This window comes from Tigriopus californicus, chromosome 9 (assembly GCF_007210705.1).
Source record: "Tigriopus californicus strain San Diego chromosome 9, Tcal_SD_v2.1, whole genome shotgun sequence".
NCBI classification, from domain to species: domain Eukaryota; kingdom Metazoa; phylum Arthropoda; class Copepoda; order Harpacticoida; family Harpacticidae; genus Tigriopus; species Tigriopus californicus.
In genome coordinates, this window is record NC_081448.1 from 7508688 (window position 1) to 7521947 (window position 13260).

The following is a 13260-nucleotide window of genomic DNA, read 5'->3' on the forward strand; positions in this document are numbered from 1 at the left end:
GGCAGGTTGGCTACGGCAGAGGCGACTGCCACGGCCACGGCTGCGGACATGTCCTGGGCAAAGGTGGCGGGCAAGGACATGTTGGCAAAAGGTTGCGTGAAAAAGTCGGGGTCACCAGTGTAGCGGAGAGAGAAATGAAGCTCTTACTCGCTTTAGATCAGAAAAGATACTGTTTATTATCCAGCTGTTTCTCGGGTCAATCCCCGGCAGGGAGCCCAGGGCTACACCCTTGTCAAAGGGTAAGGATACAAGACAAGCAAGAAACTATCGCCCAATCTCCCTTACTTCGGTACCCGGGAAAGTCATGGAGAAAATGATCAAACAGAAGTTGGTCAGTTACCTAGATGAGCATGACATTATTTCACTTGAACAACATGGCTTTAGAAATGGAAAATCATGTGTTACAAATTTGATCGAACACTGTGACGACATTTCTCGGGTTCTTGATGAACAGAGTTGCATGGATACGATTCATTTGGACTTCACGAAAGCGTTCGACAGTGTTCCTCAACTTGTTCTTGAGGAATCATTGAGAAATATTGGCGTGGGAGGTCATCTTCTACGATGGATAATGGGCTGGCTGGCCGAACGGTATCAGAGGGTGTTAATTGGCGACTGCTCTTCATCATGGAAGGCTGTTTGGACGGGGGTGCCTCAGGGTAGTGTCCTAGGATCTATACTGTTCATCATCTTTATAAACAGTCTTCACGTTTCCCCAAAGACGGGCCTCAAGTTGTTCGCCGATGATGCCAGAGTTTCACGACGTATATACTCTATTCAGGACGTTCTTGAGCTACAAGCAGATCTCGATCGCATACAAGAATGGGCCGTGGCTCACGGCATGTCTTTCAACAAAGGGAAGTGCGTGGTCCAACGATTTGGCTCGGTAAATGCTCCTGTAAGTTACGAACTGGGTGGTACTAGGCTGGTCCTGGTTGAAGTTCACAAAGATCTTGGCATTCACATTGACAACAAGCTAAACTTCTCGAGACACGTATCTTTCGTGTCTTCAAAAGCGAACAAGTTGGTCGGTATGATTAAGAGGCATTTTACAACCCGGTGCCCGAAGGTTCTAATTCAGCTCTTTAACACCTACATACGCTCATCCCTGGAATACGGTTATCCTGCCTGGACCCCGACATTCAAAAAAGATGTCATTCGGCTCGAATCGGTTCTGCGCCGTTTTACTAAGGGAATGCCTGGAACAGGTGGGCTTACCTACCATGAGCGTCTGGTAAAAGTTCGGTGTGAGTCCATACAGACTCGCCATGAAAAGAATGAAATAATGTGGACATTCAAATTACTCAGCGGACATGTCAAAGTGTTGGTGGGTAACAATGAAGAAGAGGCATTTTATTATTTGAAGGACAAAAATCATCGCGAAACAAGATCATCGTTGGCCGAAAAACTTTGGACTCCGGTTGCTCGCTGTGGTGCTAGACTAAATTCTTTCATCATCCGCGCCATTCCAAGGTGGAATGCTATTCCGCAAAGCGTTCGATCAGTGACCTCTTTGAAAGTATTTCGCTCTCAGTTGAACTCATGGTATTCATCAAAAAGCTAACTCTTCTAAGGCGCTGGAGACATAGATCTTTAGTTTACTCTTCTTCCTTAATCTTTAACTTATTCATGTCCATCTATACTTTATACCAAAACTCCTTTATCTGCCACTACGTGGTGTTGGAGTGGTTGACACAATAAACAAAAAACAATAAACTGGACAGATGACAGGTCCTATAACGTACAAAATGACCGCTGGAAGGCCACAGACAGGTCCAATGTTCCCCATGTTGACACCACCAAGTTTCCAGCGTCTGTCATGACCCTGGGCGTCGTGGGGAGCAACGGGTCCGTGATGCCACCCTTCTTCTTCGACCCCAAGGAGAGGGTGGGTGCCGACAGGTACTGCGATGTCCTGGAGACCGTGGTCATTCCGTGGATGAAGGCCGAGGCCGGGGGGGGGGCGAGTTTTTCTTCCAGCAGGACTCGGCCCCCGCCCACAAGGCCATGAAAACCCTTAACCTCCTCAAGGCCCATAACGTGGCCTTCTGGGACCTCCAGACCTGGCCCCTCCAACTCCCCCGACATGAACCCCCTGGACTTCTACTTCTAGGGGAAGCTGGAGAGACAAGTTTGCAAGACCAGCCACAACAACCTGAAGTCACTGAAGGCCTCCATCAGACGCCACTGGTCTACCATTGATCTCGCGGAGATCGTGAACACTTGCAAGTACTTCAGGCCCAGGATCGAGAGGATGATCGCGGCCGAGGGGGGTAATATTGAATGAATGAACTCTCAAACATACTGTATATGCTTCAAAATAAAACCCTTAAAAGTGCTCCTCTTAATATACTTTTTGATCTGGATGCAATCGAAAATTGTCCAAATATAGGTGAAATACCCTGTATGTATGTATATTTCTTAAGTGTTAGTACACTTTTAGTGGCAAAATTTGTCGTTAGAATTAGTTTACAATTGATTCTCTTCTGGAGCCTAGTGTTATTGCGTAAGATGCATTTGTTCACCAAATGATTTGTCATTGATTGGATCATGCATCCATGACGGCAGCTTAACTGACGGTCTCTTTCTTGTTGACTTTCCCAAACAGAAAACAGGGGGTTGAAGTTGATGTTCAATTCGTTGGCAGACCAAATATTGTGTAGTAGGCGAATATATAAATATTAGGCGAATCATACTTTTTCTTTTTCATTATACCCGGGACTACATTCCTTGCAGGGGTTAGTTACGCTTCTAAAAACATGGACCAAAAAATTGTTAAAGGTTCTGGCAAAGGATTCAATTCATCTGATCATTAGGACCGGCCAAAACTTGCATTCTGTAAATTATGCAAATTTTGCAGAAAACTTTCACGTCCGAGATTTTTCGGCAAATTTGTTGCATCTGCAAATTTTGCAATTTTAACAGCCTTTTTGACATTTTTCTGCAATTCATTATACAACTTCAGCAAAAAATACCAATATTAGTTGGCCTCCTTTCGCACAGACAATTTGACATATACGTTTTGAAACTCCATTCACTGTGGCACGCACAGCTTTAATGGTGATATCTCTCAGACATCCTTTAATCCTCTTTTGAGTGCCTCTACGTTTTTATATGATATTTAGGAAGCCTTTTCCTCCAAAATTTTGGGGCCAATCTAGCTTTCCATTTTGAGCCACGGTGGATTTACAAGTACTGAAACTTATTGCGGGCGAACTTTGTGGCAGCCCTGTTTATCTTGAAAACAGTTTGTACATTTTTGCAACGTTTGTGAAGAAAGAGATAGGAATTGATAAATGGCATATTACAGCCTCAAATGCATCAAAGCTGATACCTCAAGCATTTGAAAAACCATTAACATAATGCAACTCAAATCATTCTTATCATTTTCATATATAGTCGTTGTGTCGTTATGTATAATTAGTGACCTGTATCACATACTTTCCGGAAAAGAAATCGCTTTCGTGGCATGTCACGAGTAGTTTTTTAACAACCTCCCGTGCCACTTTTTTTTGGACTGTCTGACGTTGAAAGAAGGGCCCTCATTACTCAAAAGTCGAAACAAAATTGCCATTTTTGGACATAGTATATTTTTGAATTTGGGCAAATGCAAAAAAGGTCTGAAAATACTAAATATTGCCATAAAAATCTTAAGAAAAGCTATGAAAGTAGCAAAATCAATCTAAATTTCAAATCTTTCTGTCAAGATCTCTCCTTGTGTTGCTTTTCTTGGTGTGATTTAATTTTCTTACATTTTTCAAAATCCTAAGCAAAATTGAAAACAGCCTGACAGATAATGGTCTTTTACACTGTTTGACATTGCCTAACGGCCGGGAACTATAGTGACAGCAATCAAGTCCGCCGGGGATAAAGGTTTCGGTGAATAAACGTGCCCGAGGGCAAACGTCTCATAACAAGTAAAGATACTTGCTACATAGGTATAACGTCGCGCGAATCTTGTGTGTGGGCGAACTAGTGTTGGCCACACCATAATATTCACAATTGTTTTCTTCAAATAGCTACGTGGAAGCAAGCTACTTGTACCCTATTAGCCAAATCCTTGGTCAATGGAAAATTCTGACCAAAGACTCGATGAGGCAACAATTGTTCTGGTTCCCATTATCTGACTTGGCCGTGCTAACTCATATAAGTTCGGCGCCCAAGTATCAAACGGTAAGGAAACTGAAAGTATTCATGGTTGTAAAAGTATCGAAGAGGTACTCTGTCCCTACTCTTCAAGTAATGGAAAATGATATTTTAGCTTTTTAAATCCAGATCTAATACACGGTAGGGCCTACGAAACTAAGGTCGAATTAACACTGCAAGAAAACCATTTCAAATGCAGGCTGATTTGTCGTTTTCAGATTTTTTGCTTCCTTTCTGAAATTAATACAATGCATGAAGCGCCGGTCCGATGATGTTAATGTGCAAAGTTTGTATTAAAAACATTCCTGTTGCCTTGATAAGAGCTTCTTTTTCAGCCCGAGCAACCAATGTTATGCTACGTTAGTGAGAAATTGGGCGAAATTCTTTTGCGATTATTGCACCACTTATCTTCCGTCATTTGCCAACAAATTCCAATTCTCTCAACAATATTTGCTCGACTTCAATTCTTCTTATCGTGGACCGTGTCAAAAAACCGTTCTGACTTCTTGCACTCGTTGCCTCGAATGTGGGCTGCAAGTGAAGCCACTCGTGGATCGTTGTGGTTGTTACCAATTGAGCAAGTGCCCAAAGTCTTGCGGATGGTTTCAAAATGGGCCAAAGCTACTCCTCATGCTTGCTCAGGGCCCTTATTTCTGCAATCGGTTTCGATGGAAGGAATCAGCCCAAGGGAAAGCGTACCCTTCATTGCTCCATATTTGGATGAACCATCTTGTGCCATGTGGTATGATTGGTTCCTGTAAGTTTAACATTTAGTCCAAAAGGATATAATTGTATCACACTAACGGGAAATTCCCACGGCAAAAAATCACAAACGCATACTAAATCTTAAGCGTTTGACTGCATTAGCTAACATAAGTTCATTGAGGCAGTAGCTTTCCAATTACAGAGTGTTTCAGCAAAAATGAGCGATGAGGTATGGATTCTATATATTCTCAATAACTTTTGAATGGCTGTACGCACTTCAATAAAAAAGTTGTGCGCCGTAATTTAACATATTGGGAAACGATTCACTCAATATGGCCACCATTGGCCTGAATGACGGAGTTGATACGGGGGTGGAAAGAGGCAGAAGTGGCACTGATTCGTTCCTCGGGGTAGGCAGCCCACTACTTGATGATGGTGGCCTTGAGCGAGTCCTTGCTTGGTGAGGGGTGGCATTGATCTTGCTCTTGCTGGCGTCCAACCAAAAATAGTCGAGGGGTTTAAGATCTGGCAAGCAATAGGGTCATTGCAGAATTTCTGAATTTTGACCGCCGTGTGGACAGATGCACTGTTCTGTCGCCCCACATAGTACCTCCATGCAGAACGATGTACCTCAGCACACAATAGTAGGTGTCAGTGCCAACAGTCTCGCCCTTATGGAAAAAGTAAGGTAGCATCTTCTACCCATCGGATTCTAGTACCCCTAAAACCATCACATGAGCTGGATGCTTCGTGGGAAGACACCTTAGACATCGTCTTTTGTCCCTCTAATCCACCAAATGTTCCTCCGGTTGTTAACCTGGTTCACCATGGAAATCTTATCAATGAAGATTTTGGTGTTGTTGCCATGGTGCCTGAGGAAGTTGAGGGTTTTTTTTTCTTTTAGCATTTTTCTTACTTTCATGGCGTTGGTGAGGAGGTACCTCTGAACATGAACAAACAATTTGAAGCCAAGATCGAGTTGAACGGCGTAGTTTGGAGACCTGAGCCCAATTTTTTAAAGCAAAGGAATGAGTAACAAACCGGAAATAAATAGAGTAAACTGTACACTTCCCAGGTCTGTGGACAGCCTACACCAAGCAAAACTGTGACGGGACAGGTACTAGGTCGAATTGGGGAACAACGGCCTCCTACATGGGCAGTCAAGGTTTAGGGAATGCTTCAAGGGATTGGGATGCTTGAAGAACTATCAAGCGTCAAAGCGTACATGGCACCCCCGCGTCATTAACCTCTCTACTTGCAACCCTTAATAGATAAAGCCATCTCTGAGATCCTTTCAGATGGCGTCATAGAAAGACATCACGGCCCCGCCGATTGGGTATCCAATCTAGCAATGTAGACATTTAGGCAAGCGCTGGTACCAGCAAACAAATTTGCCTGCCAGTGCCAGTGATGCAAGACTTCAAACTGGTTCCTTCTTTAACGTTTCCTTTTTGTTCAACAAATCATCTCAAACTACGATTTTATTAATGGCGACGAGGAAAACCCTTGGAGAAATGGCCGAATCCAACCGTGCAACAAACTGCTCTTGAAATCTACCCCCAGTGACGAGATTCAATCACAAAGTATTATCCAATGAGGAGGTCGAGCAAGGTCCACCTAAATTGATGGCATGTCGTCAATTGCATCTACTTACAGCCTGTAAGCACTGGAGTACTGAATGCTTGTTTTGGTCTTGGTCTTCCAATGGCCGTTCTCTTCGAGTATTTGTATCACCAGGCGTGCCTTTTTCAGCATATAATACAGAAGGCCGTGGACGCAAAGTAGAAGGCCTGAAGCACACACTTGAGAAATGACCTCACTTTTAACACTTGGTGCATGTGGTATTTGAGGCAAGACATGGCTTTGCCCACATCACTTAAACGTCTTAGAGCGAGCTGACCCTGGGCAAACGTTATGGCCTCTCAATAAACAATGCATTAAAGGGTACAAAATGAATGATTTAGCCCCCTTCTGATACTCAACTAACTACCCCAAGAGTCTCAATGAAGAGTTATGTTTTGAGAGGGCATAACTTTTGCCTCAGCCATTTGATTAAGGTGAAATTTGAATGGCGTAGTTTTAGCGAGCTGGGATCCGTCTCATATGTAGAAGAACGCAATGCATTTACTCGATTCCAAATACCAATTCTCAACTCAAGCATCCTTGTCCATATTCCAGTGGTTCATGACTGCACGTCACAGTTACAAGTCATTAGACAAACCCTATTTTCAGATCTCATGTCAGACTTGCAAGAAAAAGGGAGCTGTTTCCGTCATTAAAAATCAACATTCAATCACAATCTCTTTGTTATATGTTCGTAAGTTGTTTGATGTTTCACAGATAATAAAAAATATTAACGTTGGAAAATGCAAACTTTCAAATTAGGTGCAAAATAAGATTGATGTAGTGCATTTCAAAATCAGTCTAAGAATCCTCAAACCAGATTCAATCTTGGTTTTCCATCCTAGTGTAAAGCCGGCCAAATCTTGACAAAATTGCTGGACCGATCTGACGAATGTTAAAGCATCTGCATTTTTATTTCATTTTTAAATCTAATAAAAGATGTAATGAAAATTTATCCTCCTCAAGCCGGAGCCACTTTGGAAAGAATGAAACCATCATACTTAAATTTACCGAAAGGTTAGCATCTGATAGCGTGTTTTGTTCCAGGTCAGAAAAGGCTCCCAATCCAATTCAAGTTGCCGAATTTGAGTCCATCTTTCACGAGGCCGGGGGAATGAGATGTTGGTCAGCAGACCGAATTATTTCTCCATTAGTGCTGACTGACATGTTTCCAAATTATAATCGGTGGTGCAATGTCAAAGCCCAAATCGACAAGTATAACTTTGTTCAAGGCGCTTACATTCATGGAACAGTTTATTCTAGATCTGGGTTTACGGACATTTCAGAATCTACTTTGAGTTTGTGTAGTTCGCTTTGTGAATAAAGTTTACTTCATCTTTCATGAAAAAGAAATAGATAACCCCCAAGCTAGTGTTGATGAATGACTTCCGATAAAAAAAAAAGAATTTTGTCGGCTCGGATAGAGAGTAATGAATAAAGCCAAAACCAAAAAGTTGTTTTTTTTCTGGGCTCAAGTTCCTCATAGGTGTCCTTAATAACCTTCAGGCCTTTCTTGAGATAACCGACAGGCATGGGTATTAACCGAAGATCCCGAGGTGGAGGATAGTGTTGCATTCCATGTGATGCCTCTGAAGGCTTTCGAAAACGAGGAATAGGTAAGTTGGGAAACCCATCGATAAAGCGAGTTTTAATTCAACAAATACCAGCGATTGGTGGAATGGAGTTAGCACCTGAAAGTAATTGAGGGCAATCAGACAATGTCCCCACAAATTTGCAGCTAGATTATCTGACACTAAGAAATCCGCCACCAAGACAAGCTGACAAACATCGGACCAATGAAATCATTGTATATATTTTTCATCACCCAGAAATATGAGATTGATTTTGTTCCCGAAATGCGGATTCTAGATCCATAGGCGGTGGGGTGTTTGGGAATTGAAAACCATACGACGACAGTCTGTTTGCTACACATTCACATCTCAGCGAAATAGAGGATTGTGTCCAAGAGCTGGTTGAACTGAAGGAGGAAGTAGCCGGAGAAAAAAGGCGCAAAGAAGCTTGGATTTTGATTCACTTAGATCAACCAAAGCTTGCATTTGCCATAAGGTGGGTTTTTGATCCTCCGAGTGCAGACATTTCCACGAGTTCATGATGAAGTTGTGCCTCCTCAGATTCTCCAAACACGATTGGTAGAACCTCTTTTAACTAGAATATTGGTTAGCAGTGGCAGGCCGGGGGTGGGAAGGCTGACGGTGAAATGAGCTTTCTTGCTGATAGTGCCTATTTGTACATTCACGGACTTCTACATATGTGGACTGCGAACGAAAGCAAAAAAAGCTTATCTCCTAAACCATTCACTTTATTACAAATAAGCACTTTATACCGTCACAAGGTCTTCTTCAATAGATAAACTTGTCTAAATTTGAGACCATTACCATGCCTAGGGAACTCAGGATATATGACCAAAGTTATGTAGTAAACACTACAAAGAAATCAAGTTTTTGGCCTGCTCTCTGTCAGCTACATTTTTTGCTTCTCACTACATAACTTTGAAACCAACAACTTCACAAGTAAGTAGCAAAATAAAAATGAATTGCCTTTAATTAAACTGAACTGCCTTAACTTGGACAAATTTTTAGATAGCCTTCCAGATCAGCCCTACATTCAAGGACTAGCTCGGTCTGCCAACACAAATTCGTTGGTAGACCAAATATCATATAACGATTGAAAGGTAATAAATGGACGAATTATAACCTTTCATTTTAATAGTACTGGCAATTACATTCCTTGTAGCGCTTAGATAAGCCCGTTAAAGAAACAAAAAATATAAAAAGACGAGGAGATCTACGTTTCTTATTTTATTACTTTAGTTCGAAAAGTGGTTTAGAGTTGGTATGACCAAGAGCATGTCGATTTGAAGGGAAGCTCGTTCACAGTATATATTTCGAGAAGTTCGTGGTACATTCTATGGCAGAGCACGCCCCCCATCTTGTTATAAAGGTAAAACACTAAGAAATAGACGTCATTTTCACTAACAATATCAAGGAGGAGATAAATGAAGTGACTGCCTTACAGTGGTGCCAATCGTTTCGATAATGAAGCCGCCTAAACGAACTTACTTACGGTACTCTCTGGAGGATAAAAAAAGATTGAATTGGGAGCAATTTCATGACTTAATTTAGCCTATACCATTATATCATTTTAGATATGTGATGGAATTGTGGTTACCTTTTCAAAAAATAGAATGCTAAAGTACGGGGCTTGGAATTTTGCAGCTACTAAGCAAGTGAAGTGAAGAATATTGACGAAAACATGTAACAGGGCACCCTGATTTTGGGCATCTTGTGGAGGGAGAACTGAGACAAACATCACAGTCAATACATGACGTCAACTGTTTATTTATGCCTTCACTTGTCAAGGGAATGACGATCTCAGTAATAAGATGGATTTTCTCGGCAAATAGTAGGAAGGGAAAGCCGAAGCGCGAAATCTTTCAATTACTTCATATCTAATGTCGATTAACCATGTATCAAATCTAGAGTAATTGCGATCCAGAATAGCACAGTGTAGACATTTTCAAACTGAAGTAATCTCGAACCTATTTCAATCTCCCATTTAAGCTCCTCGTTGTTTAAAAAAATCGTCAAAAAATTCGCCCAATTATGCTTCCAATTGACATCATTTTCATTTATTTCTTAAAACCTTGCTCCTTGAATTTGTAGGATTAAGATGAACAAGAAACAACTGAAAAATACAAGAAAAGAAGAACCATTTTGATCTTAGGAAATGTCTGACGAAAAATCATCCGAGAGGACGGTGGTCTCCAAATTCCTGCAGAACATCGTAACATGTGAAAGGCTATTTGAAATTGTTTTAACCAGAAGTTATATCCAAAAAGTTATAGCCTAATTTTTTCCTGAGGATTGGCTAATCTATCGATATTTTGTGTGGAGCTCCACGGAGGAAAGAAATTGGGCTAGGTTCATCATATTTGGAACAGACTTAGCTCCATTGTGTGTCAGGTACAAACTGGCTTTCTCCGATTGATCAAGCGATCCTTATTGATTCTAAGTTCTTTCAACATATTTAAGGTTACAACAACTGAAGTGACGATCATCACGTGCAATTGGCCCCTATCATGTCCCTAGTTTCTAATATGACTTTGCCGTCTCACATGGCTGGCTTCCTCCATGAATTGGGACCTCCGGGAGGGGGTGTCTACAGCTTCGTGAGTCGTCCTGCCGCTCTTCTGCTACATCGTCCCAGGTACAAGAACGAGCAAAATGGAGGACGAACCGTAAATATCATGCATGACCGAAGGGTGATTCGAGGGAACACGTACTCCGTGCAAGGTCCCCCCCTGAGATCAAACACATTGCTACATTTTAAATACCACAAAGGTGATCAGCATAATCTGATTGCTCCGCTGCCTAACATAGGCAATGGCAAAACAGGGCATGGGCATCATGCCGTCGCAACACTTCATTCAAGCATTCACAACCCCCAATGGACCTCATCAAGACGCCCGTACAAAGAGTCTAGGAGCCTACAACATCATCAAAATCATTCTGACATGTCTATTGGAGCCAAATACTCGGCAGCAAAAAGTCGTGTGAGAAAGCGATTGTGCCAATTTCAAAGCCAAATGTTGAATACAATGAGTAACGAAACATCGAGCAAAGATGTGCAAACAGAATGTCTCCCCCACTCCATAGACAATTCTGAGAAATATGTTGAGATGCATGCCCAAACGGATGAGAATATGAGTCATGGTCAAACAATCTTGACCTCAAAAGCTATCGACGAAATCAAGATAGCAGACGTGGCCCCAATGGTGGACAATGCCACACAAATTTATCCTCAAGACACCGAGCTATTTTCTTTTGACGAAGAAGTGGCGCTTTTACTTGAAGCTTTGGTCTGCAGAACAATAGAGAATAGCATTTTAGAGATTCTAGAGGAAGATAATACGGATCAAACGATACAATACACTTACTATTTGACGTCTTGAATTTTGGTTGTGGTGGATCACATCGCCGCAACTCAAAACATGCAATACATACACTAATTATCTTCCAAATTCCAAATTGGAGTTCAATTATCAAGTGTTTCTTTCATCTTCGTCAGCTGATTGAAGTTAGCGTTGACGTTACTATTCAAATCGTCATTTATTTGGACATAGTTTAACAAATCTGTCTTCGGTTGTTTGTGAATTTTGATCCAACGTGACGGAAATAAATTTTCAATCGCTTGCATTTCTTTGTAGTTTTCTTGAGTTGGACATCAATTACGTCAAGGAGCAAGTGCAGCCAAGCGACCTAAGAGGCAGCGCAAGCCAGGCAAAAATATTCTCTCGACATGTTGTGGGTACCAATCCCTTTGCCGGAAGTAAACCTTTTCCGCCACGGTACATGAAAATGCCCGCTATTTTTTGGTATATTCTCGCATCCCTAGTTACTTACTTCCCCCTGGAAGAATGTTGAGTAAGTGAAAAAGGTCTTGGGGGTAAGATGAAGGAATTAGGCGACCAATTGTTCTTTTGCTGGCAGCAACAAGCATTACGGGGCATTTGTGTTAATGGGGGTTTTAAGGGTGGGTATATATTTTAGACATTTTTACATATTAAGTTGGAAGAACAGGTAGGTGGTTTTTGAAAATAGAGAAGGGGAGAGTAAGTGAGTAGAGAAATGGTTTTTGAAATTAGAGCAGGAGAGAGTATGTGAGTAGAGAAATGGTTTTTGAAATTGGAGCAGGGGAGAGTAAATGGTGGAAGAAATGCTGGAAGAGTAAATGGCAAGACAAACAACAATACACCCCGTATTCCGATCTAAAGAAGGACATTTTCAAATTGCGTGAAAATCGCAAAAGCCCACTCTTTTCAAAATTCCTGTCTCTAATTTGTCGTAGGGAGAGCTAATTAGGTTGTTGTAAGATATTTAGGATTTTTGATGACCAAATATTTATGGTAGTCTTCCTGATCAATTTCACATCATAATCCCGTATTTTTGGACACCCCGATCTGTCAGATGAGTGCTACCATAGCTTGCGTCTTTGGTTTTGCTTGCGCAAAAGTCCTTTGGGAGCATTTTAAAGCAAGAATATCATTTTACCAGATCTGAAGTATACAATAACAGATGTTAAACAATGCTCAAGAATATGTGACCTCCAATATATCATCTACCCATTGCAAAAGATTGTGGGTACAATTCTTCTTGTTTGATTATTTGGTAGCAGTAAATCTGGTATCGTGACGTCACGACTTTTTGATATCAACTCTAATATCAACAAGACATAAGTGGATTATGTTGGTGCTTAGTTTGGCTGAGATTGATACTCAAAACGTGCAGCGTAGTGCAAAACAAATCGAAGACTGAAATGACAGTGTGGAACAATGTAAAAGATCACGTCAAAATCGTCAACACCATTCAAAAATGGCGGTGGATGAACATTGAAGTTCTGTGACAAAACTGCAATCTAATGAAGTATTCAAATGGCATAAACTTGAAGCTCTTCTTTCCCTAATGTTTTTCAACAGAAGAGAGCCATTCCTCCAAACAGAGAGATCACAGTTGGTCCTCAAACTATTCTTATATGCTGGAATCATGAAATATCAAGATAATCAACAACCAAGCCACACCCAGAAACCTCAACAATGTGTCAAAGTGAACTTGTACTCTGTGCTGTTTTGATGATTATAACTTAATTAAACCAAACAATTAGGCTTCATATAGCCCATGTAATACTCACTAGACCAAGAATGTGTACCTGTCACATGTAAAAACCAAGAGCAACAAATATATTTAAGATACATTGAAGTGTTTTGGT

At 41.3% G+C, this 13260-nt stretch overlaps 1 protein-coding gene across 1 annotated transcript in view; it reads left to right on the forward strand.

Moving 5' to 3' along the window:
* LOC131886765 (L-gulonolactone oxidase-like) overlaps positions 1-7868 on the forward strand; it is a 19159-nt gene extending 11291 nt beyond the window's left edge. Inside the window, exons 6-8 of the mRNA XM_059235163.1 lie at positions 4020-4173; positions 4482-4903; positions 7522-7868. Coding sequence (XP_059091146.1) covers positions 4020-4173; positions 4482-4903; positions 7522-7798 — 853 coding nt within the window. The 3' untranslated portion in view covers positions 7799-7868. The remainder of the gene's footprint in view (positions 1-4019; positions 4174-4481; positions 4904-7521) is intronic.
* The last annotated feature ends 5392 nt before the right edge of the window (positions 7869-13260 follow it).